The sequence below is a fragment of the Sciurus carolinensis genome, chromosome 2, assembly GCF_902686445.1.
Source record: "Sciurus carolinensis chromosome 2, mSciCar1.2, whole genome shotgun sequence".
Taxonomy (NCBI): Eukaryota; Metazoa; Chordata; class Mammalia; order Rodentia; family Sciuridae; genus Sciurus; species Sciurus carolinensis.
Window position 1 is genome coordinate 124,974,962 of NC_062214.1, and position 26,326 is coordinate 125,001,287.

The following is a 26,326-nucleotide window of genomic DNA, read 5'->3' on the forward strand; positions in this document are numbered from 1 at the left end:
GCAGACTTTCTCACATATTGGATGAAAGCTGAGTCCTTCCATGTAGCCCATGATTTACTGATATTTACAGCACCTCTGAGCCCTGAGCACCTACAACTTTATCTCAGTGATGCTCCTCTGTACCAGGACCTCTAGGGAACACATTCAGTCCAGCGTGATTGACTCCTTCCAGAGGTGAATCTTTCATCAGGGGATTCGATGGTCTCCTTTTATTTTCTCTACTGACCTGTCTCTTATCTTCCCATGAAAAATATTTCCCGTGGGCCTCTTAATCCCCACTCCATCAAAAACAAACATTCTGGGCTGGAGGTGTACCTCAGTGATAAAGCACTTTGCCTAGTTCGTGGAGGCCCTATGTTCCACCCCCAGCATTGCAAAAATAAACTAAAATAAAATATATTTATAGCCCCTGTGAATAAAATAACATTTTACAGCCATTTTTACATGCTTTATCTGAGACACAACTCTCTGTTTAGATTTTCTCTCCTGTGCCTTATTCTCTCTCAGATAAAACACCCCTGGTTTAAAGGTAGCAACTGTGTTCCCAGTACAATCTGGGCTTTATCTCTGTGCCTTCGAGGCCTTTGCCTTAGCTTACTTTCCCCTTCCCTTTCCTTACTAACATCTTCATGAATGGTGAATACTTCTCTCACATTGAAGGGTTTGACACAGCTTAGGAGTTTCCACTGTGACCGAAATGCCACATGACTTAAAAGTCCACATGGGAAGATCTTGTAATAATTCCCCAGTCAGATGCTGCCTCCCCTGAAATCTTACCTCTGGTCCTAAATCACCCATCCTGACTCACACAAATGCTCTCCCTGCACTTGTCATTTGACTGTATATGTCATTCTGTTCCTTTACTGCCATCTTCTTCCCCAGAAGCTTCTTTTATTCTCTTACATATAACTTAACTCCATGACCCAGTACTTTTGATTAATATCTACCTTATAATGAATACCTTATCTGATAAACAGTATTCAAGGTAATCACCCAGGTGTGCCGGCTGGTGGCATTAAACCACGTCATTGTCAACACTAACCAGGCCTACCGTGTTGCCAGGAAAGTATTCACTTTTTCTGTAACTGTCTCTCACTGCCACTTCCTACAGGGGCTATTTCAACACTTCTCATTTACCTCAGAATTCATAATCCAGAATCATCTCCATTCACTCCCCCGGGAAACAATTTCTGTTTATAAGAACAAAAAACATTCTACTAAAAAGTAATAAATGTTTCAAACTTCTGCTTTCTCACCCCAAATCTAAACCAGTCTTTTTCTCCTTTACTGCAATAAAATTAGAAATAACTGTTCCTCTTCCTGCCAAAAGTTGTTCTTTTGGCCTGGGATTCATGTTCCCATCCTACCAGTCTCCTTGGAACTTTTGATTCAATGCTTATGGATTCCTTTCAAAAGCATGTAGATAATATGCCAAATTTTTAAAACCCTGCCATTATCACTTTAAAATTCTCCTTCAGTTAACACCATGTCTTTTTCCTCCCCTTCAAAGATCCAGAAATCTTAAGAAAGAGATTTCCGTATTCAAACTTTTCTACCTTGTCTCCTCCCCTTGCCTCCTTCCTTTGCAGTTTATCTCATGCTGAAAAGCCTCAAATCATGATCTTTGTGGTTTTATAAAATCGATAGACACTGAAAAGTTATTTCTTATTAGATATTTCTTTAACCTTTTCTCTGCTGATCACTGTCTTCTTAAAGTTCCCTCTTCCATCTCAGAACACCTGCCATCACTGATTTGCCACTTCACTCTCTGGACTACCTCTTGAGGTTTCTTTGGTGCTTCTTTCACTACTCACCCTTCAGTGTTTGAGTCCTTCGAGGATTTTCTGTTTTGAATTTTGCTCCGAGCATCTGTCTTGGGGAATTGCATCTATTATTTTGCAGTAGCACCCTGTCAACTCAGCATAGTGGGTGAGGGGACTGAACATGGAGGGGGAAAGAGTAAGGTCCTACTCATTGTGTACACTTGGGAAGATTATTTAACTTCATAAAGACCTGGTTTTCCAGGCTGGGGAGATAGCTTAGCTGATAGAGGACTTGCCTCGTAAGCACAAGGCCCTGAGTTCGATCCCTGGTACCGCTAAAAAAAAAAAAAAAAAAAAAAAAAAAAAAAAAAAACCCTGGTTTTCCATCCACTAAGCAAAGATAAAATCTCGAAAGGGTTAGTGAGAAATGTGCAATCGTTATCAGTGGATTATAACGAGAATTCTTCACTCATTAAGTAGATAGACTCCAGTTGTTACCTATTGTGATCTTGGACAAACTGTATCTTTTCCTCCATTCTTCATCTTCTTCATTTATAAAATGAGGATGGTATCCTTAACCTCATAAAATTAAATAAGGCTGTTTATTTCATAAGATTAAAGTAGCCTTTTAATAAGCAGACTCCTGAAAACACTCTCAGCTGACTATACTGCTAAGAGAATAGATGGAGCACAAAGTCCACTAAGATGCTATTTCTGTATTTGACTCCAGAGGGCAACATTGCATGGATTGGAGAAGTCTCTGCAGACAAGTTCTGTGTCACCCCTACAAAGTTCCTTACTGCACAGCTCATTGAGGTGCACGTTCTGAGTAGGGTCAATGCCAGAGCAGACAATGTCAAGGAAGTGTCTCTTGGTAACAGACTCTAGACTTTGTCTGAGCAGGGAAGATCTTCCAGGATCAAGCTCTCAGCCTCCTCGCTGTCTAGTCATGCTCTTGGTGACCATTCTACTACTTGGACTGCCTTTCACACTGAGTAAGTAACAGTGTTCACTGCTTCTGTCTCCACAGAAGGAACATTTTCCCAGTCAGAATCTGAATGGAGACAACATCTCCTTACAGGTAGGTTTGTCCTGGTCTCACTGACACTGTGTTGATGTTCCAGAGGAAAGCGGAGCCCAGACAGTGACCCAGCCTGACCTCCATGTCACTGTCTCTGAAGGAGTCCAGCTGGAGCTGAGGTGCAATGGTTCCTATGCTGCAACACTTTATTTCTTCTGGTACGTCCAATACCCGGGCCAAAACCTTGAGCTTCTCCTCAAATACGTGGCAGGGGACACCGTGGTTAAAGGAATCAAAGGCTTTGAGGCTGAGTTTAGGAAGAGTGAATCGTCTTTCAACCTGAGGAAGCCCTCAGCCCACTGGAGCGACTCCGCTGTGTACTTCTGTGCTGTGAATGGCACAGTGCCTGGGGCTGCAGGGGGAGCTGAGCACAAACCTCTTGAGATGGAACCTTCTGTGGCCCAGAGCACAGCCTGATCTATTTTTAGCAGTCTCTCATGTGATGAAAGTGAGCAATGTGAAGGAGGAGAGACCTGGGGAATTCTCAACTCCTGAAACTTCAGCATGTTTCTGTTTTACCTCTGAGTCATGTCGAGCAAGGCAACACAGAGAGGCTTGTTCTGCTTCTGCATGGAGATCTTGCTTTCTAGAGGGTCAGGATTCTACTCTACCGTAGCCAGTAAGGAGCAGTTGATCCTTCCCCCACTCACCTCCAAAATGCTACTTCTACCACTTTTGTTCTCCAACAGATAGCAACCCCATTCATTTAGTATCTCTGGCCACAACCTCAGAATTGATTCTTATTTTTTTTCCTCTCATTTCTCATATCTAATCCATCAAGAAATTTACTTGGTCCTACCTTAGAAAATGATCCACAGTGCAGACTCTACCTCTCTGGTCAAGCTGTGAGAGCACCCTAACTGGTCTCCCTGCTTGTCTTCTGACAGTCCAATCTCAATATAGCAGTCAGTGAAGTCCTTCCAAACATTGCTCATGTCACCACCAGACTCAAATCTTTGTAATAGCTTCCTGTTTCTCTTAAAATCAAAGTAAAATCAAGGTTCTCATAATGGCCTAGAAGACATGATTTGTCTACAATTACATTTTCATAAACTGACAGAAAAAGTTCTGTCAACCATGAATTCTATAGCCAGTGAAAATATCCTACAGATATTAAATAAAGTAAAAACATTTTCAAATAAAAGAAAAGAGAATTCTTTATGAGTAGACTTACTCTATAAGAATTCTGGGGCTGGGGAGATAGCTCAGTTGGTAGAGTGCTTGCCTTGCAAGCACAAGGCCCTGGGTTCAATCCCCAACACCGCTAAAAAAAAAAAAAAAAAAATAGAATTCTGAAGAAAGTTCTTCAGGCTGAAGGGAAATGGTACCACTTCAAGAATGAAAGAAGAATAACAGAAGTAAAAAAATATATTGTAACATATAAGCTCATATTTTTAATTCTTGTTTTTAAACAGCTGTATTAACATAGAATTGATATTCCTAAACCAAATTTATTTAACATGTACAATTTGATGAATTTAGTCATACATACACACCATTAAAAGCATCATCACGATAAAGAAAATAGACCTATCCATTGCCTCTAAAAGTTTTCTTGTGCTTCTTTGTTTTTTCATTGTTGGTACTGATGGTGTTTCAAGAACACTTAAGAAGAGATCCATCCTCTTAAAGAAGTTTAAGTGTGCAAAACCGTATTGTTAACTTTGGAATGGTGTTGTATATCTCTAAAACTTACTCTGGCATAACTGAAAATTTTTATACTTATTGGACACAAGTTCTCCATTTGTCCTTCCCCATCCCATCCCTGGAAATCCCATTGTATTTTCTGCTTCTATGAATGCTTTTAGATACTCATTCAAGTGGAATCATGCTGTACTTCTCCTTCTGTGACTGGTTTATTTCACTTTATATCATGTCCTCCAGGCTCATCTGTGTTGTTGCAAAGAGCAGAAAAGTCCTTTTTCAAGACTGAATGATATTCCATTGTAACAATATATTGCAATTTTTTCATCTGTGAATGAACTTTTAGGTTGTTTTTGTATCTTGACTCTTTAGAATACCATATACAGGAAAATCCCAAAAATCAGCTCAAAATGTTTTAAAGACTTAAATACTGAAATTGCAAAACTACTAGCTTTTGGATATAACTCCAAATGTACAAGCAATGAAAGCAAAATAGACAAGTGCAACTGCATCAAACTAAAAGCCTCTGTGCCGCCAAAAAGCAAATTATGTGATGAATGAAAATATTTGCAACCTGATGGGGTGCTAATATTCAAAATATATAAGAAACCTCTATACACTATAACCTAAAAGCTACCTGATTTAAAATGGTCAAAAGACCTGGACAGACATTTCTCCAAAGAAGACATACAAACAGCCAGCAGGTGTATCAGAATCTATTTAATATTACTAATCATCAAGAAAATGCACATCAAAACTACCGTGAGCTATTACCTCATGTGCTATGAGAGCTATCAGGTACAAAAAAAGATTAGTGTGAACTAGACTGAAATTGAAACCCTTGCACTCTGTTCCTGAGAATGTAAAATGGTGCAATTCCTATAGAAAACATGATGGAGAGTCCTCAAAAAATTAAAAATAGCACTACCACATGATCCAGGTATATATCCAAAAAAATTGAACTCAGAATCTCAAGTAGATATCTGTGCTCCCATGATTCACTGCAGCATTAGTCACAACTTTTTCTTCCTGATTTATTTAAAAGGCATATGATGTTGAAATCAGTTGTTATAACAATGCCTGTTTAGGTTTTCAGAGTCTGAAGATGGAAGACCTGAATGGTGTAACGTCAATGGGGGGAAAAAGTAAACTACATGGTGGACAGGTTTATGTATTTTTCTTGAAGTGGCGTAATAACTGTAACTAGTGAATGAAAGGTTCCAAGCAGGTATGATGCAATCCTTAGAGAAACCACTAAAAACATAATGTAAAGAGAAATAATTAAAATTCAAATAGATGAATTTTGCAGATAGATAAATAGCTAAGTTGATCTCAAAGAAGTAGAGAAAGTTGTTTCCAGAGCCTGAGGAAGGTGTGGGGGAGGGAGGGAAAAGAGGAGGGTTAACAGGTACAGAATGCAGTTGGAAAGGAGGAAGATCCTCTGAGTCTATGGCATTATAGGATGACTGTGGCTGACAACTAAAATATTTCAAAAGAGTTACAGAACTTTGTTCCCAACACAAAGAAATGACATATGTCTGAGGTAACGTATATGCCAATTATCCTGATCTGATGATTATGTATTGCACACACATATTGAAATACCACCCTGTACCCCATAGGTATGTACAATTACTATGTGCCAATTAAAACTGTGTTAATAATAAAAAAAACTTTTAAAAAACACTTATTACCATTATTATCATCATATGCTTAAATATCTGACAATTACTATTCACATGTTTATGAAGTAGACTTTTTACATTTTAAGTTGGAAAAAAAAGCACACCATCAACATTACTTCCATATAAATTGTCTAATGGAAAACTATCACAAACTCATCAATGTGGTGATACTGATAGTTTCAATGTAACCAAAGGAAATAGTCTCTGGAAAAAAGAAAAATTTTGTGACTTTCATTGATTTCTGCATCAGTATCTTAAAAATGAAAATAACATGTTGGGTTTGTATAATAAAATTATCAAATTACTTGCACTGAAAACAAGATTATTTTTATTGCTTTGTGAATTTGTTATTTTAAAGGACTGTATTGATAATCATATAAAATTCAGGCCATGAGTACACTTTTAAGAGGGAAAAATATTTAAAAAGAACAAACAGAAAAATTTTAATATAATATTGAGGAACAAAAAAGGGGGTACAAACAGAAATAAACAATAAAATGGTAGACCTAAATATCATCATTCCAATAACTAGTATAAATGTAAATCTTCTCAATACACAAATATAAAGACAGGATTGTCAGTATGAATTTTCTAAAAAACTATGTACTGTCGACATGAATCCCACTTTAAAATAATGGCATAGATAGATGTAAAGTTTTAGAAATTGGAAAAAGATATCCATGAAAACACTAATTAAAAAAAAAAAAAAAACTGGCCAGGAGTTGCAGCCCATACCTGTAATCTCAGATATTCAGGAATCTGAAGCAGGAGAATCACAAGTTTGAGGCTAGCGTGGGCAATTTAGTGAGATCCTGTGTTAAAATGAAAGTACAAAGGACCAGGAGTGCAGATCAGTGGGTAAAGTACTTACTTGCCTAGTATGCATGAGGTCTGGAATTAATCCCTTATAGTGCAAAAGAAAAAAAAAAGATAGGTCTTTATTAATGTCCAATATTAGACATCAGAAAAAGAAATATTATATATCTTTAAAAGGGTGTGTGTTCCTAAAAACAGAGCTTCAAAACACTTAAAGATAAAACTGTTAAAACTAAAGGGAAAATAGACTAAACCACAATTATGCTTGGAGACTTTAACCTTTTGTTCTTAGTAAATAATAAAAGAAGAAGTCAGAAAATCAACAAAGTTCCAGCAGACCTGTTCAATACTGTCAACCAATTGGTATTAATGGAACACTCCACTCAACAACAACAGAAAGTACATAAATCAATGCTTAAAAGAAACTTGATAACAGTAAATGTTAACATTAGGGGGAAAATGTTTCAAATCCATGATCTCATTCCCTCCTTGGATGTGTATCCAATGATGATGTCCTCCATAAAAAAGAAAACAGCAATCCAAGAAACTCTCATCTATGTTGAGTTTAGGCAAACAGGAACATTTTATGCTGTTAACTGCACCAAGCACCCAGCTAAAATTTTATGCATCTGGCCACATCGATTGCTCTCCTATGCTCAAAGATTACATTGAGATCAATTCTATTATCAAATGCACAATTCTGCAGCAGACTGTGAGCCTTCCTATGTAGCAATGATCTCAGAGAGGGTACTGATGGCTTTGATTTCTCATCTTCTGTTTTTAAAAAAATACCAGTTATGGGAATTATTTGTGGATTCATTCCACAAAATAAATACTTTTGTACACATGATGAATTATACAATTCATTACAAGGTAATTTACGGTACCTCTACAACTCACACCAGGTGGAACCTCACTAATTGTTAAATGGAACTATGTTGCTATGCTTTCTCTTAGCCTTTGAAAGCACAAGGACAAGACTACAAGTTACATAGTGGATCACACCTAAGAACCAACGGGAAGGCTAGTGAACCATGACTCAGGCCAGGTTGTGGATTAGCTGGGACCAACAGGTGACTAGTTCACAATACAGAATTCAATGGATGTGAAGAATATATAACCCTTCCCCATTGCAATGTGCCCATTTTTCTAACTTTGGGTTGAATGCATCCCAACATAATGACATGTAGACATCTCATTTAACTGTCAGATGCACTGTAGAATACCATAATAGAAAAATAGCAGGTTTTCTATACTCTGTTTGATCTGTGATAACGTAAAAATCCATTTTTTTTCCTGTGGGCAGGTGTACAGGGTGTGTATCAGAATACTACTTAACACAATCTACTCAATTTTCTGTAAATCTAAATCTGGCCTAAAAAATAGCCTGTTAATTTTTTTAAAAACAATTTTAATATGTAAGCCAAAAAAGGAAAAATTGATTCTATGTGCTCTTATAGAACATATTTACTTCAATCAGTTCAGAGCATGTTTTACTTTCTTATCCTCCTCAGCACTTTTGTGTGCATATTTCTCTTATTATACATTTACTATGCAGCATGTATGACCCAAGATTTTTTACATTGACTATTTATATAATAACTGAAAATAGAATAATTCCAGTTTGCAAAATAAATCATCTAAGACAGTAGATTTATGCATTGTATAGACAAGTATCCAACTCTCAACTCTGTTATCAACTGAATTATAGTAGAAAAGTTAATCAATATTTTAAGCCTCAGTTTAATCATCTATATGCTGTGGATCATCAACATAATCATCCCATCAGAAGGTCAAATAAGAAAGTTTCTCTTTCCAGGGCCCAGTTCATACTCTTACAGAATGTAAATGTATAATAAACTCTTATAAGTAAAGAAAAAGGCCCAGAAAACATGGATAATTTTTCCCATAATCACATATCCAGTACAATAAAGGGGGGAAAAGCTGAGTTTTGCATACATGGCTATGAAATTTAAGCCATATTTTCAATTTATGACATGACTGATGTAGTCTCTTGTATATTGGGAGTAAAGGATGCGCTGGGTAGAAGAAAGGTAGAGGGAAATGGAGAGCATGGGAACACTTCGAAGCCACAGGACATATATTATCTCTTTAGATTGTCCATCACACAGACAGATATGCTGCTCCCTGATGTCTGCTGAAATGGAGGCTGCAGACCTGATGGAAGAGAACCTGGCATGACATTCTCTAACCTTTGATTGATTTGTTGTCCTAGATCTGGTCCACATCTCTCTGCAGGGTTATAAATGTCATGTTCTTTACAGCTACTTCTCCTAGTACTGATGAGATAGAAAATCATTTCTCTTCTGTCCTGACACAGCCATGATTATTAACTATGGTCACAGCATCTTTCCTTCTATTGCTACCCCAACTTTGTGGAAAGTTTTCACTTCATTTTCAAGGCTGTTACTTAAGCCAATTGGTTAAGAGAGGAGATGAGAATGGCTAGCTAAATCTTTCCATTATTCAGCAAGTGAGACTATACACGTGAAGGTGGCCTGGGCAACTTACTCCTATACTATGTGAGCTTCCTTCACTAAAACTCAGTCTGCAACAGCTTCTTATTACTCTTTTCTCTCCAATTGCCACCTTCTCTAGCAGCAGGCTTTTCCTGGCAGATCTTGATATGGGAATTAGAAAGGGATTTATGTGTACCACACATCACCACAGACAGACTGATGGGGTCAGGACAGGAAGAATTCTGTGGAAAAACTCAATGATAGAAGCAAAAGTTAGAATGAGATATACAACTGCACTTGAAAGTACCAAGCAAGAAAAGGGGTGATGGATGCCCCTAAATGCTGTATTTCTGTGTAGGGGATCTGTGACTGTAGGTACAACACAGAACACATGCGGTCCTAAGGAAAGAGGTAAGGGTTGTTGGACACCCTGGGTGCCATGGGAGGGAGCTTCCTGTTTCTTTCAAGGTCCCTTTCTCAGTGGGTGACTCCCTGAAGCACTTCTGTGTTGAGTGCAGAATTCCTTGAAGGCCTTCTCATCTTATCCTTCCCCTAATTTTAGGGTATGTTCATCCAGGATCATATATCTCCTTAAGGACAAGACTCAGCATCCCAGTGACAAGCCCTAACTGTGCCCCTCTCCTGGGGATGAAAGTAGCTCTACCATTATAATACCACACCTGTCTTTTCTAGAGTCATCACTGAGACCCATCAGTGTGGTCTACAGCAACCAGCCTGGATCTTATAGCAACAGTTCAGCAGCTAACAAAAACATACTCTGGGACTGAAAACTTACACTCCAAAGTGGAGATTTTCTGATTTTAGGATACACTAATTCCTGTGACAAATGACATGAACAGTTTGTCAATTGTTCCAAACAGAAAGTCCAGCAGCCTGAGCCGTCCCAGGGTGAACCAGAGATGCAGCTATACATGATGGTGTTTTGAGAGGCTCTAAGAGTGACAGATGAGACCAGTCCTGTGTAATATCCCCCTGACAAAAATAGATAGCATCCTGGGAAGACATTGGAAGAAAATACACACTGAAATACGTCCCCAGGCCAGAATGCTTACTGTTGCTGACAGGCCCATCTGGGATGGGCTTCTTTGGTCCACTGACCAATTAATTATGATACCAATGATGATATTAAAATCTGCCACTGACTATCACTTTCATTACCAGTAAAGAAAAAAAATGTTAAGCAAGCATACAATTACTGGGATGCTGAGACTTGTCCTTAAGGAGATATATGATCCTGGATGACCCATTAGAAATTAGAAGAAAAAAACAAATCCAAGGAAGCATGAAAATGGTATTGATAAATGTGAAAGTATAACAATGAAAAGCATAACAATGAAAGAAATAAGAAATAGAATCACTACTCTTTAAAAGTTGGTTCAGGAAAGAATTAAACAGCTCTCTCATTGAAGTAATTAATCAAAACACAAATTAACATACTCAGCATCCCAGTGACAGATGGATGAAAAGAAATTGTACTTAAAATCACTTTTAACTTTCCTACATGTTTAAAAGACTTTTAAACTTGATTAACATAAAAGTATAGGTTTGCATATATATTTACATATATATCTATATATATAATAAATTTGCTGTTATTTTGTTGCATTAATTTACATTTTATTTCTCCTTGTGTTTCTCTCATTTCTCACCTCTTATCAAGCAGGGATGTTTCTGTACTTTAACATGTAAGCGATGATATCTGGCAAGACAGAAAGCTTCTGGGCTGGGTGGTAACTCAGTGGTAGAGCCCTTGAGACCCTAGGTCCAACTCACATGAGACCCTAGGTCCAACTTCCAGCACTGCAAAAAAAAAAAAAAAAAAAGAAAAGAAATCCGAAAACTACTTACAGGGTCTTCTGGCTTATTTGAAAAACCCAATTTCAATCAGTAATGTACAAGGTTTACATAAATAGTAGAGATGAAAGAGGTTGGTAGTAAGAAAAAGGAAGAAGAAAGCAGCTTTGCTAGGAGAAAAGAAATGAGTCTGTTGGTCCCAGTACAGCAAGAATCAAGGATCAAGCCATTGTTTCTCAACAACTCTCCAAGAATTGCTAAGATCCAAGAGAGGGATGGCTGTTTGATGATTAGGAAGGGTTCCAAGCCTTGCAAAAGATTATTGGGGCCCCATAAACCCGAAAACCAGAATCTTTCTACTTAGAATATACACCTAACAGAAGTAGGTTACAGCACATTGGATAATATTTTAAACATGTTTGTGGGCTGGGGAGATAGCTCAGTCGGTAGGGTGCTTGCCTTGCAAGCACAAGGCCCAGGGTTCAATCCCCAGCACCGCAAAAAAAAAAAAAAAAAACATGTTTGTGCTTCCACTCACAAACCTTAATGACACCATAGTTTAATCTGTTTGTATGAGTGATTATTGAGCGAAAGGTGGCACTTTTGTTAGATAGTCTTTATAATAACGTAATTCTGGTTCTGGAAGCATATGATCTCAACAGTTCTGGATCTTGGAACACCCTACTTTTGAATACTTAGCCAGAATAAACACAGAAGACCTGCCGGTCGTCAGCTTGAATCTGAGGCCTTATATTGGGTATGTGCACAGAGACTGAGAAAGACCTTTCCAAACAGGCCAAGGGACATGGCACACAGTCATGCTCTTTGGGGGTATCCCACAGTCCCTGTGAGAAAGGTATAAGAAGGATGTAGATTCTGTAGTAATCCCAGACCTGTGTCTTAGGCTGTTTTACCCATTAACAGGGAGCAAAGTTCTCGCTGTCTGCATCCCAAAGGGAGGAGACAGATCAAAGCTCTAGTACCATTGTTTTATGCTTTAGCAGTTACAAGCAGAAAGCCAGGAAGGACTGCCAATACTGTACTTACAATGGATTTAAGCTGGAGTAAAGAGGAAGAGAGAAAATTAAGAAGTCTTTACAAATAAGGAGGCAGAGCTTTCTCCAAATTTCTGCATCTCTGTCTGAGCCTTCACCACCTCTTTCTGTGCTCTGTGGTTTTTTTGGCACCTGTAGCCTACCCCTGATTCTGCTTTTGGGGTCACGGCACCCAGTGTTGAGGCAGCAAACTTGTGCTCAACAGGTGTTTTGTGAAGGGTAAACTCAGTGAATCAAATATTTCTAATACTGTGAAAAGCGATCCATAAATGCAAATATGTTATATTCAATAAATGTGATTCATAATAATACGGACTGTGATGTACTTCGCTTCCTTTGTATTAGCCATGTCAGTACTCTCATCCTTTGGAAGTAAGATACTACAGGTCAGTGATCTCCTCTACACAAATTTTGTGATATTTTAATACATACTACACCCACACCACAGTACCCACACACTTGAATCACTATATCAGTGCACACACACATGCTTGACACATGAGTTCAACATTTATTACCTATGTATTGAAGTTTCTCTACCTAGTAACTGCTGAGACACATGAGGAAAAAAAAAAAAAACTAATCTTTCCCTTAAGAAACTTCTTGGGTGAGTCCAACAAGCACTATTACGAAGCGTGGAGAGGGCTTTGCTCGACATGAACCAGGGACCTAATGGTAAAGATATGCACTATGATACCAGAAAAGTCTTTAAATTAAATAATATACACAGGAATACCCATTTTTAACTTGCTAAAAATAGGTCTATGACAAGGGTGTTCCCCCATGCCAACATAACCACTGAAAATAAATTTCATTTTTCATACACTTCATACACACATGCCTCTACAAGCCATTTACATACTTTACACAGCTCAACATCCTTGTTGAGAATACCAGAAATGATAAGATGATAACTCCAGTATCTTCAATTATTCTGGTTTAAGATGATAAATTTTTAAAAGGACCTATTTTCCATTTCTGAAGAAGGTCAAGAGACTCTTTCTGCTTAAATCTTGATTCTTAGGCATTTCAAATACAATTGGGAGAAACCAGCATTGTTGAAGGTAGATCACTTGTCTGTCTCTCCACAAGAGGGTAGCATTACAAAAGGCAGGTTCTTTCCCAGAGTCAAAGCAGAGTCTGGGGTTAGAAGAAGGCGGGTGGCAGATGAAATAAGTCATTTGGCTGCAAGTAGATCTACTGCCTCTTCACTGAAATCCAAGTGATTAGCCTCAGGTGTTCTAGCCCAGAAAAGCCTTTTTCTGGAGCAGCTAAACTCAATGAATGACCTTGGCCACTGTGTGATAATTAGAAATGATGTTCCTGAAATTCTGTGTGTTGATCCTTTGGATTCAATTGGCATGTGAGTTCAATTGATTCCCAATTAAATTAGTAGAAAATCCTAAGGATATGGACAATCGCTGGGGGCAAGTTATTTTATGGCAAAGTATAAAAGGAGAAATTAAGGAAGGAAGGAAGAGAAAGGGCCACAGAGAAAGGAGGAAAAATCATTTTACATCGGAAAAGAGTCCCTAATTCTCTTCCTGTTGCATTCTGCTTTGTTTTTAAACAGGGATGATCACCCAGCAGCTGGAACAGAGTCCTCGGTCTCTAAGCATCCAGGAGGGAAATGATCTCACTATGTACTGCAACTCCTCAAGTGTTTTCACCAGCTTTCAGTGGTACAGACAAGAGCCTGGGGAAGGTCCTGTCCTCCTGCTGACATTAGTCAAGGGTGGAGAAGTGAAGGAACAGAAGAGACTAACTGCTCAGTTTGGTGAAGCAAGAAAGAGCAGCTCCCTGCACATTGGCACAGCCCAGCCTGGGGACACAGGCATCTACATCTGTGCAGGGCACAGTGCTCCAGTGGTACCTGCTGCCTGCACCCAAACCTGCTGCAGGCTCAATCACATGGCTACCACGTGCCCACAGTTCCTCTTCATGCACCTCTTGGCACGAACAGTGATGATGACTGCGGCCCCATTTCTGCTGCCTTTCCAGAAAACATTTCCCACATACCAGAAAACAAGACCCCTCTGCTATAAGAAAAATGTCTGGAGATCTGGTCTGCTGTTAAAATCAGCAATAATATGGACACACAACTCCACAGGGGTTGGTGATAGGGAGGGAAAAGGAAGTCAATATAGAGGAACAAATGGAAGATAGTGGACAGAAACATCATGTTTCTGATTGGCCACTCCACTGAAGAACCACAGCCAGGAACAGTTAGTACAAGAGAATAGGAAGGGATGATTTCACAGTTTTATTTTGGTACTGGAGATGGTGAAACTGCTGTTTCCAGTCTATTAAGCTGGAGTAAAAATCAGAAGTCTAATAAAGAAAAATTAGAACAAAGTTACTTTTTTTCTAGAAAGATGACCAAAGCATACCTCAGTAACACCAAACTGTGATTCCAAAGCAATATCCTCAATCGGTGGTTCTAAAAAGCTAAAACATTTGCTGCAACGGCCTGTGTTTGCACAGAACTTGATTAGGGATTAGATTTTGAATGGCAGCTATTAATAATTTCAAGTTTCCAAGGCAGAAGTTGAAGTTGGCATAGTCTCCTCCTGGCAAGCCTCCCACTGACCTGTTCTTATACTTGAAGAATTCCTATTTTTTCTGAAAGGCAAGATGATATACAGCAAAGCACATGGGTTTTGGAATAACATAAGTCAAGTTCAAAGTTGACTTTGTGCTTTTTCAACTTCATATCCTTGGGCAATTATTTATCTACATTTCCTTATAAATAAGAACACCTATTTTGCCAGGTTGCTACACATTAAATGAGATAAAATGTATAAAATTATGTGATGTCCCAGACACAACTTATGCAATCACAAATGTCCCAATATGCTATTATTAATGTCCCTAGATAAATGTGATCCCTACTGAAGTCTTCATTGACTACTCAAGAAGTCATTTTCTGCCTAATATCTTAAGTCTGCATAATAGCAGGAAAGCAGACCCTGGAAGTTGCCCACCTGCTTGCCATATCTGGTTTCCTTGTTAATGAAACTTTTCCTTTTGATATGAACAACCATATGCCCAGATTTTAAAAAACCTCAACACCCTCACTTCTCACCCTTTCTTATAGTTAGGAATGTCCATAGAGAGCAGTTCCGACCAATAAGATTGGTAAAAACTCTGCTAGGGGTTTCCTGTAAGGCTTTTGCTTTCCTGGTACAATCACCGCATCATCCTGTCCCTTGTCCTCTTTACTTCCTTAAACACGAAGGTGACTACTTTACAATAAGTGAAAAAAGCATGACCCTTGTCCCCAATATGCTGCCTATAGTTCTTGAGATGTTAATTCAAATCTCACCCCAGATGTGTTTCTGCATCAGGATGTTCATGAACCATTATTTCGTTCAGTTGTTTTGTTACTGTCGTATTAACATTGAAAATGATATTGCGACTTCCCATATGTAAGTGCAGGAAAAGAGATGAAAAATTGCTGTGATTTTATGAAGAAGAGACCGTGCATTTATATTACTCTGCATTTCTTAAAGTATTAATCTTCCTATAATTTTTATTAAGGGAAAATCTTCCTTTAGAGAGGCCTCATTTTAAAATTTTCATATCAGTTTCTTATACTAACGGAAAGACTATGGAATCCATCTCTCTCTCGCCCCGTCTTTTAGCTGAGGCAATACCAATTTCCATGCAAAGAATTAACAACCATAGTCTTGCATTTTCTTGTGTTTAGATTCCCAAGATTATTTTCCTTGCATTTTTTTTAACTTCATGTTACCTCAATAACCTGCCTCCAAAAGCAACTCCTGGGAGTTTTATCATATGGCACTCCCTCATAAAGGTTTGAAGGGCAAATACAGATTAAAAATAAGAAAACAATTTTAATTCTCCCTGGTGCAAAAAGGATGGCAGCTGTCTCCTTTTCCCTTTTCTTTGAGCGCTTACTTCAGAAACTTGTAGATTCTTTCTCTGTTCCTTGAGATGTATATAAATCTTTTTAAAAGCATAAGGCTCTTGCCAGTTTTATAACCCAGAATTCTTTCTCAAGGACCTGGGAACCTTGTCTTTGAATGTAATCATGAAGGGATATGGTGTCCCACCTCCAGGTTCCTGTGGGAGGGGAGGTGCCTAACCTTACTCCTGCTGTCTCCAAGCTGAAGACCTACCTGCTGTCATAAAAATAAGGGACATTTTTCCTTTGGGAAAAAAATTAATTAAAAACACCTGGCTACCTCAATCACCTGGTGAACTGAGGATGAACTATGTGTGAGGATGTGCTTGTCAGTCCTCCTACTTGAGGATTCAATTGTTGTTTATCTTAGGAGCCCTGTGCAATTTGGTGCATCTGCATAACTATGTAAAAGGATATGATCTTTTCCATTTTTGCCATATATTTAGGGGATTTACTGTGATGTGCACCACATTCTAGTTTAATGTTTATTTGATAATGAAACAATATTTTTTCCCTCCTACCTTGTTAAGAAGTGCTCTGGGGGCTGGAGATATAGTTGAGATGGTAGAGTGCTTGCCTAGTGAGCACAAGACCCTGGGTTCAATCCCTAGCACTGCAAAAAAAAAAAAAAAAAAAAAAAAAAAAAAAAAAAAAAAAAAAGTGCTCTGGGTTGACAAGAGATTTTGTTTTCGTTTTTCTAACAACATTGCCAGTCACTTTTCATAATCACTCTGCTTACAAATTTCGCTCCTTGAAAAGTAGCAGACACTGTGAAGTGAGGGGTATCTTCCATTACTGGATGTGTAATTTCAGAGATTTTATATTCCCTTTATGAATATGGATTCCCCATAAGAACTGTAGAAAGTAATATAAGTACCTAATTCTCTGTGTTATTGTGAAGATCAACTGATTTCCTAACATAGGAGTTAAAACATTTAAATTGAAAGTGGGCATCACATCTTCCATAAGATACATTCAACATTTCATTTGTGTCCTGCTAGATATTCTGCACAATGAATATGCAAATGGCTCAGTTCCTTCTTCCAAGGAACTCATTCATGGTGACAGAGGACCATGGACTAGTTTCCATGGCCATCATTCTCCAGGGGCATAATTTGAGAATCCTCTGACTTACCACCTCCAGTCAGAGCAACAATTTCCAAGATCAGTGGGGACACTCTCCATGCTCCTGAGCCACTCTGTGTCTTCCTAAAAATACACTGCTGATGCCCAAGACCCTGGTGGGGCAGCCGTGTGACTGCATAGGAAGTGGTGGTAGCTGTAGGTTTTAGTCCACTAGGGGCACTCTGACCAGAGAAAAGCTGCTTCAGGTTTTCAGAAGGATTAATAACGGAATGGAGAATGGAAATATCTGAAATAGGAAGAAGAGTAATAATTTAGACTGGAGAGGGGATAGAAACAGAAAACATGAACTGGAAAATGCTTAATAACATGCACGCTCCTACATTCTCATCACCAATTCTGTATTCTTGTCTTCAAGATTCAAGCAAAGCTTGAGATTAAAACAAAATAATTTGTTTCACATTGTTTAATTTTGCATCATGAATTCAAGTTTCTTAATATCAGGGACCAATATGAGCTTTATCTTTTTCCAGAAATTACTGTTTCTCCCTAAACTGTGACTATACTTCATCTCAGATCAGAAATTCAAAGACAGGAAAAAATAACAGGAAAGGAAAACTAAATAATAAAGCAAAAGTGAGGTGTAGTTGGAGAGAAGAGACTGAAAGAATAAAGGCAAAAGAAAATTACTGAGGATGGTTTGAACTGCAAAGCTTGTCTGTATGAGTTTCCCAGCAACAGCATTATTTTACCATTTTGGGCAGGTGCTTTCCTGTGTGCTCTCAAATATTTAGCAGCATCCTGGCCTCTACCTGCCCAAGGCCAGTAGCACACCTTCAATAAAGACAAACATAAATGCCTCCAGACACTGTTAAATGCCCCTGGGAAGCCCCTGGTTGAAAACCAATGGTCTGTATGTTCAATATTGAATTGATAGTAGGGAAAAAAATATGACCAATATATATGTTATAGGTCATATGTTCTGGACTGTGGTTTTATCATTTGACTTCATAAAGTCAATAAGTAAGAAAAATGGAATGTAAAAATGGAAATTGAGTGTAATTCTTATAATAAGCTGTTCACAACCTTAGAAAAGCTTCTCGATCCGATCATATTCCAGATTCAACTTGGCCAATGTCTCTCTATGGCTTCTCATAGATATATACTGTTTCTTGATTCTCTCTCTAGGATACTGAGCCCCCTTCTCACATAAATTATTATACCTAACACAAAATTTATTGAAAAAAAAAGATTCTTAATCCTTAAAAATGACAGGGAGTTCATGACCTCCAACCTCTCTCTCTCTCTCTCTCTCTCTCTCTCTCTCTCTCTCTCTCTCTCTCTCTCTCTCCCTCCCTCCCTCCTCTTACTCTTTCTTCTACCACCTCTCCTCCTATGCTTTTTTCTCTCACACTCCACAAGGCAGGAAAGGTAACCCACAGGTAGGTGGAGTCATGAAACTGAGTGTTAAAGCTTTGAAGTTGCTGCTGAATCTCACTCATGAAGTTGATTTGCTACTGGAGCAAAATTAGCTCTAAATTCAAGATATGACCCATAGAAATATTTGAAGACATTTGACATCAAGGTACATTCCTACAGCAAAGAATCATGAAGACACAAATAGGAGTCTTGTTGGGTCTCCTGTGGATACAGATTTGCTGTAAGTCAAGAAAAGCCCAGAGGAACCGAAAGGACCATCACAAGTGAATTTAGAAAGGACAAAGGGAGGGATGCAAGAAATGGAGGAAGGAAGAGAACACAGGTCTCTTTTCCCTAGTCTTCCACTGTCAGGAAGGAAATGATAGAAATTTCCTATGCTTGGAAATGGCTACAGTGATTTTGCAATGATCCTCAACTTTGTCTATTTTTCTCTTTTTTAATAGGGGTAAGAAGAGCACAGATGAAGGTGGAGCAGAGTCCCCACATCCTGAACCTCCAAGAGGGGAGGAGTTCCTCCCTCATGTGCAATTATTCTCTCTCCATGACCAGTATACAGTGGTTCCAGCAAAATCCTGGAGGACAGCTTATATCCTTGTTTTATATAGCTTCAGGAGTGCAGGAAAAAGGAAGAATGAAATCCATGGTCAATTCTAAGGAACGGTACAGTCAACTATACATCAGAGATTCCCAGCCTGGGGACTCTGCCTCTTACTTCTGTGCTGTGGGGGCACAGTGCTCTCTAGTCACCTGCAGCCTGCACATGAATGATAGCTAACCACCTAACCCAGCCCTGCAGGGGTAGTGTAGGCCCTTTGTGATGAGAACTGCAATCCTACTGCCTTGCATCTCTCAATGCCTACAGAAAGCATTTCTAAATGAGCTACAACTCACATTGGAATGAAGCTCATCTGGAGATCTCTTGGAATAGTGTTTCTAGGGGAGAGCTGTAGATTGATCCACTCTGTCTTATCTGATTCTATCTTTCTGGACAGGAGAGAGCAGCCAACTCAATGTACAGCAGAGTCCTCAATTTTTTTCATATCCAAGAACAAGAAAGCGCCAATCTCACCTATACTTTCTTTTTTATGTCTTTTATGGCTTACTTTGGCACAAACAGATCCCTGGGGAAAATGCCAAAATTTTCTAATGTACCTAAATGGGGAAGAAACAGAAGAGGAAAAGTAAAGGGGCACTGTTAGCATGAAAGATGGACAAAACTTTCTGCATTCCAGATCAGACACTCGGCCACCTGCTTCTGTAATGTGGAGACACACTGCCTCCCACGACCTGAAGCTTGAACCCAGAGGTGTGGCTGCAGACTCAGAACCCAAAACATGCTAGAGATGGATGCAAGCTTTTACTCACACGGTTTTGAGAAGCATGTACCTGATGACTCAGAATTTTTTTTAAAGTGGGAAATGCTAATATAGGTTCAGTTTGGTTAGTATTCTATCCCAAACAGAATCATTCCTAAGGTCCTAACTCCAAGTCAGGGAATCAGGAAGTCAGTAATTCCAGTTGGAGGAGCCCTGAAGTCCAGTGAGAAGGGTTTATGTTAAAATGGATATTTTGAACCTGAATACTATTTATTCTTACCTTGGTCTAAGGTTTATTATATAAGGTTAATATATTAATATAAGGTTTAGTCTTACCTTATATTATGTTCATATGTGAAAAAAAATAGGAAAGATAAACTTTAAAGTGACAAAGAAAAGTCAATATCATGCTCTGTAATGCTCCATTTGTTTTTCTGTTCCACTTTATTTTCTTTTAGGTGAGGTTCTACCCTGTTTTGCAGGCTGACTCAAGAGATCCTCTTGGGCTCAAGTGATCCTCCTGCCTCAGCCTCCTGAGGAGCTGGGACTTAAAGCCTGTTCCAATTTCTTACTTTCTGCTTAATTGTTCATTTTGTTTATGTTCAATAATATCCATTTGTATTGTTTGCATCTTTTATGTCTTGAAGAAACCATTGTAAAAAAGCTAATTTCCCATCATGAGTGTGCATATCATCTTCACAAGGGAATCACTTTCTTTCTACCTCATCTTAGAAACCTCATCTATAATATGAGACTATTTCCCACCTACAATTACAATTTCCATAAGTTCAGTTATTCAACAAACATTTACTGAATACTTGTTAGTGCTGTGTGGGGGAGCTTCAAATAAATTAAGAGTTCCTTCTCTTGTTGAGTACATCTTCTAGTGGGGAACATATTTTTATTATCAAATAGTTATTATAAAACAGGGAAGAATTAAATTACGAGAGCAGAGTTGTTATAAAAAAAAGTAGATGTCATTCAGAAAATGTTTTCTGGAGTATGCGATGCCTCAGCTCAAAATAGGGCAATTTAACAGGAGTGAATCAGGCTAAAGGATAAAAAAAGGGTGAGGAGAAAGGAACGCATACATATACAGACTGGGAGCGAGGCAAATCATAAACATGAAACCTAAAATGCTATTTGCAAGTGATAAAATACTATGCATAGGTGCCTTTCGTTTTATAGCAGAATTAAAAGTAAACAAGTTTCTCGAAATGAATTGTCTGTATATTGTAACATGTCAAGGTAAAAGATGCAAAGAACGAAAATGACTAAGCACATTTGTAAACTCACAAAGTTCGGATGAGGATAGCTATACTGAGGAACAATGAAAAGACTCATGCCGCTAATTGAAGATAAGAAAATATTAGCTCTTGGGAGACCACAATTCCTTTTTAAGTGTGGAAAGCATTCCTGAATATTCTTCGAAAGATATGACTGATACAGTACATGCCTATGAACACATAGGATAACTTTTTGACCATTGAAGAAAGCTGACAATTACATCTAGAAGAGAGGAACTAAGAAATGGTATTTTAAGACAAAAAAAAAAAAAGTGTTTTCTGGTCCTTGCAATGTAGCTGATAATAAACTATAAAACTGTTAATACATACAAAATGACTGTTTTTTCAAGGAGAGTAGATGGGGGAAGTTTACAATTCATGTGAGAAAAAAGCAAGTCTGAAAAGTAACCCCCACATTCACTCAGCATGTCTCCCTTGGAGGTGTTTTCTAAAGTTCTGCACAGGGACTTGAAGCCCCAGCAGAAAGCAGGGGGGGGAAAAAAAAAACAGAATTAGGTCTGTGAATAGTATTGGGATTTAAGAAATGGGTATGGAGAGAAGTGAGCCCCATATAAGAGGGCCACAAAATTTGTGTAGGGTGTTTTGCTGAGTCTACACATAAGCTACACCTGCTTGGCAAGAAAACTTCAGAAGCCTAGCAGAGAATAGCTTCTGGAGGTCTAAAAGCTCCAGGAAGATTCAGAGGATGCACTGTGCAAGAAGTCAATAGGGCTCTGGCAGTGAAGAATTGTTACTGAATATCTTGAGCTTTCAACTCAGTCTCCATGTCCTTACCACATGCTAGGAGTAAGGGCTGTGTCTAGGGCAAGAAAGAATAATAAAACAACCACCAAAAAAGAAAAGAATAAAAAGCCCTGCCCTTCCAGAGACTAAAAAAAGATTCGACAGAATCCAAGTTATCTGGTAATTTAACAAGGTTAATTTTTTAAAGAAAGATAAAATAATTCAGAGATTCTATGTATTATTACAAAGATTTTATAAGCACATAAAACTTACTAAAAATGTGATAAAGGAAGTTCAGGGACAAATAATCAAGAGATAAAGTAATGAATAGCTACCTGTCAAAAAAATAATTCAAACATAAAGATTTTTAAATAATTAATTAATATGTTGAAGAAATTAAGAGAAAATGAATAAAATGGATCAGTTTTCAACAGAAAATTATTTTAATCACATATTTCAAAAGAATGTTGTAACAGCATCTTAGTATACATTTTAAAAACTACATGGATGCCTTAGAATTGCAAAATGTAATATCTGAACTTAATGCTAGACTGGAATGGAGACACAGGATTACTGAATCTGAAGACAGGTCAATGTAAAATGTCTTAAGTCAAATAAAGAAAAACATATTATAAACCACCAGAGCATACAATTATGTGAGACAATTCAAATAACCTAAAATCTGTGGAAATGAAACTATGGAGAGAAAGACAAAATGGTACTGAAACAATATTTGAAGAAATTATAAGTAGGAATTTCCCAAGTTGATGAGAGTCTTCACTGATTCAAGAAACTCAGCAAACCCCAAACAGAGTAAATGCAAAACAAATGCAAAAGAAACAAAACAAACACAAATTGAAAAGAGAAAAGCATCTGTAAACATATGATAAAACTGCTGAAAACCAAGGGAAAAAAGAAACCCTTTAAATAGGCTTCTCTTTGTTTTCACAGTCAATTAAGTGCATTTATTTCAAATTTCTTTAAATCATATATAAATGAGCCTAGCAAATGTCCCAAATCTCTTTGATTCAGGAGGCACATGTGGCCCAGCTACAAATTTGGACACAGCTTGTGAAGGCCTGAGAATCACTGTACACCTGCTCCACATGGAGATGCCTGAGTGTCTGAGCTGGGAGACCATGATATGCAAAACATGACAATGCAGAATGGAAGGACCATCTTGACCTGCCAGTCATCTGCCAGCAAAGAAGAAAGTTACTCACCTGCTGGAAGTGATTGATGCTGCCTTCCATGGTGAAATGGATTGCTACAATACAACAGGGTGAATTATAAAACTTAATGGAACCCAATAAAAGTAGGACTGCTAAACACACAGATTCTTGGATTATCACCCCACTAACCAAGAAAGCTTGCTTATTGAAGAAAAAGAAAATGAAAGAATAATGAACAGGTAATGAAAGAAAGAAATTACGCATACCAGCTACACTCAGGACCAGTTGCAGAAAGAAAACTCAAATAATTACAAGTATTTCTTCCACGCATGTAGGCTTGTGTGTAATAGACAATTATTTCTCTTTATTTTAGTCCTCTCTCTCATTCTTCTACTCTCTACATTGGTGTGTTTTATTTGCTAGCCTTGTATCTCAATATAAAAGTTACAAAATATTGAAGAAGTATAACAATTAAAACAGAATGAACTTCACCTGAAGATATATAAAGCGACAGTGTTTTATACTTTTTTGGGGGGGGGGGAAAGGGTGAATATGTTTTAAACTGTATGAAGGATAACTGCATCATATTAAACAAAAGCATGATTTTATATTTTCTTATATGAAGGTTAAATATAATTAAATGAGATACTACTCAATGCAAAGTATACAAGGGAGGTGGATGATGATGGGTTGTACTGCATTAAACCAGGAACCGAGTTTCCCAGAGTTTCTTTCTTTGTATAGTAAGTACCAGGCTGAAATTGGCCAAACAGAACTTGTGTGAGATGTGGAAGGCCAAAGTAAAATACTAGCCATTGCTTCCTGGAGGTTATCATAGTGAGATGTGATAAACACATTCAGAAGTGTCCAGCATGTTCCTACTGGCACTCTGTTTCTAGCTCTTCTTCCAATTGACCACCCTGTTGGACAACCCCCACCACAGGCCTGGCAGTGGACTCATGGACATGATAGCTGCACAGAGGCAATGGTTTCCTGAGATCTTACCACGAACTTTCTCTTCAACTCACACTTCAAATGCTTGGTTTCTCAGACTGACTGGTTATGAATTCCTTCTGTAACCCTCCAACCACCCTGGGACCTTCACTTTCCAGGCTCTTTTCACAATTGCATGAGGCCAAATTCCTATAATGATGCTCCTATCCTATAGAACTCATGCAGATTGCACTTCATTGACTGTTCCCTGACTGATGCACTAGACAGATACAAATGAGTAGAATAGGAAATGGATCTGTCTTTAAGAAAGGTGTGTCCAGGTACCTATTGGATGAAAGAACAACCAGAAACCTGTCATAACTAGGAAGAAAGTATTCCTCCAAAAATACATTTAGCAACATGAAGTTGCAGAAAGAAAAAAGTGATAGTCTATGTTTTCCTGCATTTCTATGAAATGATGGGTGCAGAAAGGTAAATTTATTGCCATGTGGAGATCTAAGAAAAACACATTTTTAGTAAAATTCTCATCAGAAAGAAATTACTTGAAATATTATTTTACAAATAATTTTTAAATATCAATCTAATTTTGACTTGTTATAATAAATATATTAAAGGAAATAAACTCCCAAGCCCCACAAATTCTTGGTAGGAAAACTGGGTAGTCTTTGTTAGGGAAGAGTCTTCTTTATGTATATGTGGTGGCTCATTGTGTTTACACGAATAAGAATGTGGACATACTCGGACAACTTGCCCCACTCCCTCCTCCAACCAAACCAATGTCCTGTATTGGGGGGAGGATTGTGTCACTCTCTCCAGTGATTCTGCATGAACTTTGTTTAAAAAAAAAAAAAAAAAAAAACTGAACAAGGCTGAGGTCTAGGCTCTCAATAGTGGTTACTTCCCTAGAAACAAAACTGCCAGCATAGCTTCACAGCATGCTTCGGGCAATTACAATTACTCTTGGCATTAATGCAGAAGATTCCTGATAAAGAGCTGAGCATTCATGCTTATCTTCTGCTCTTATGAGAGTTCAAAGTACTTGCCATCTTTCTACCTTAGAAAAGGAATCCCCTTCCTTATGTGGCTGATCAGTTCTTGTGATGATCATCTCTCTCAGTAGGAGAAAGTTCTATTTGATTCCAATTGTTCTATGATGTGATTTAGCAACACTTAAGTGACACATAAGTACAGTGTGAGGACCTCTTCCAGTTCTGGCGTGGGTATCCCAGGAGGGACAGAGATAGCCAGCAGAGCAGGTCTGTGCTTTCACTGGCTGCAGGGAAGATGAGGTGGAACTTCTTGATCACTTCCACCATGGGGTCGCTGTTCTTTCCTACCCCTGTAGTATCCTAGTCAAGGTCTTCTCTTCCACGTCAGACACACCTCAGAAGAGAGCATCAGGGTTTTACAGCTGATACGAACCAGATTGAGATGTCCTTCCTTCTGTAGAAATGACCAGGTGAGGAAGAAACCTCCACCACTTACAACTAAATCCCATAGTTCCCCTGGATCTGTGAAATCAGTCTTCTTAGTTCCTCATACATGACTCTTCATGATTTGCAAGTGACTGCCCTATTGAGCATTAGCTCATAAATTTCCCATGCCCAAACATTAACCTCCCACTGCAATGAATTTCATACATTTCTTAAATACAAGCTATAATTTGATTGTATACTTTTGAAATTGCATATAACTTTGCCTGAAATGCCCTTTTCCTTCATAGCCAACTAGTTAATTTTCTTTCATCTCTAAGAACCAACTAAAGAGCTCCCTCCTCCTTTGTGAGATCTCTGACTCCACACTACAGGCCACCTGAACAGAGCAAATCAATCACTAATACAGATCCTCATTAAAAATTCTCATGCATTAGACCATGTTCTAAGTATGTTACTGTGTGGACTTAAGGTTATTTAAATAGAGGTATCGTGACTTCCATATTTGTTTCATTAATAGTAAAATAAAAATTCAAAAATATTTGTTACCATAGTAAAATATACATCATATGTTATTTTATTATGTATTTTTGCTAAAACTAATTCCAAACAAATTATCTTGGACTTTACC

The 26,326-nt window shown here is 38.1% G+C and overlaps 1 gene segment (V, D, J or C); it reads left to right on the forward strand.

The window, feature by feature from the left end:
- Nucleotides 1-2,615: 2,615 nt before the first annotated feature.
- Nucleotides 2,616-3,261, forward strand: LOC124976546 (T cell receptor alpha variable 8-3-like). The segment is given in 2 exon segments: nt 2,616-2,758; nt 2,888-3,261. Coding segments are annotated over 2 exon segments (516 nt in total).
- The last annotated feature ends 23,065 nt before the right edge of the window (nt 3,262-26,326 follow it).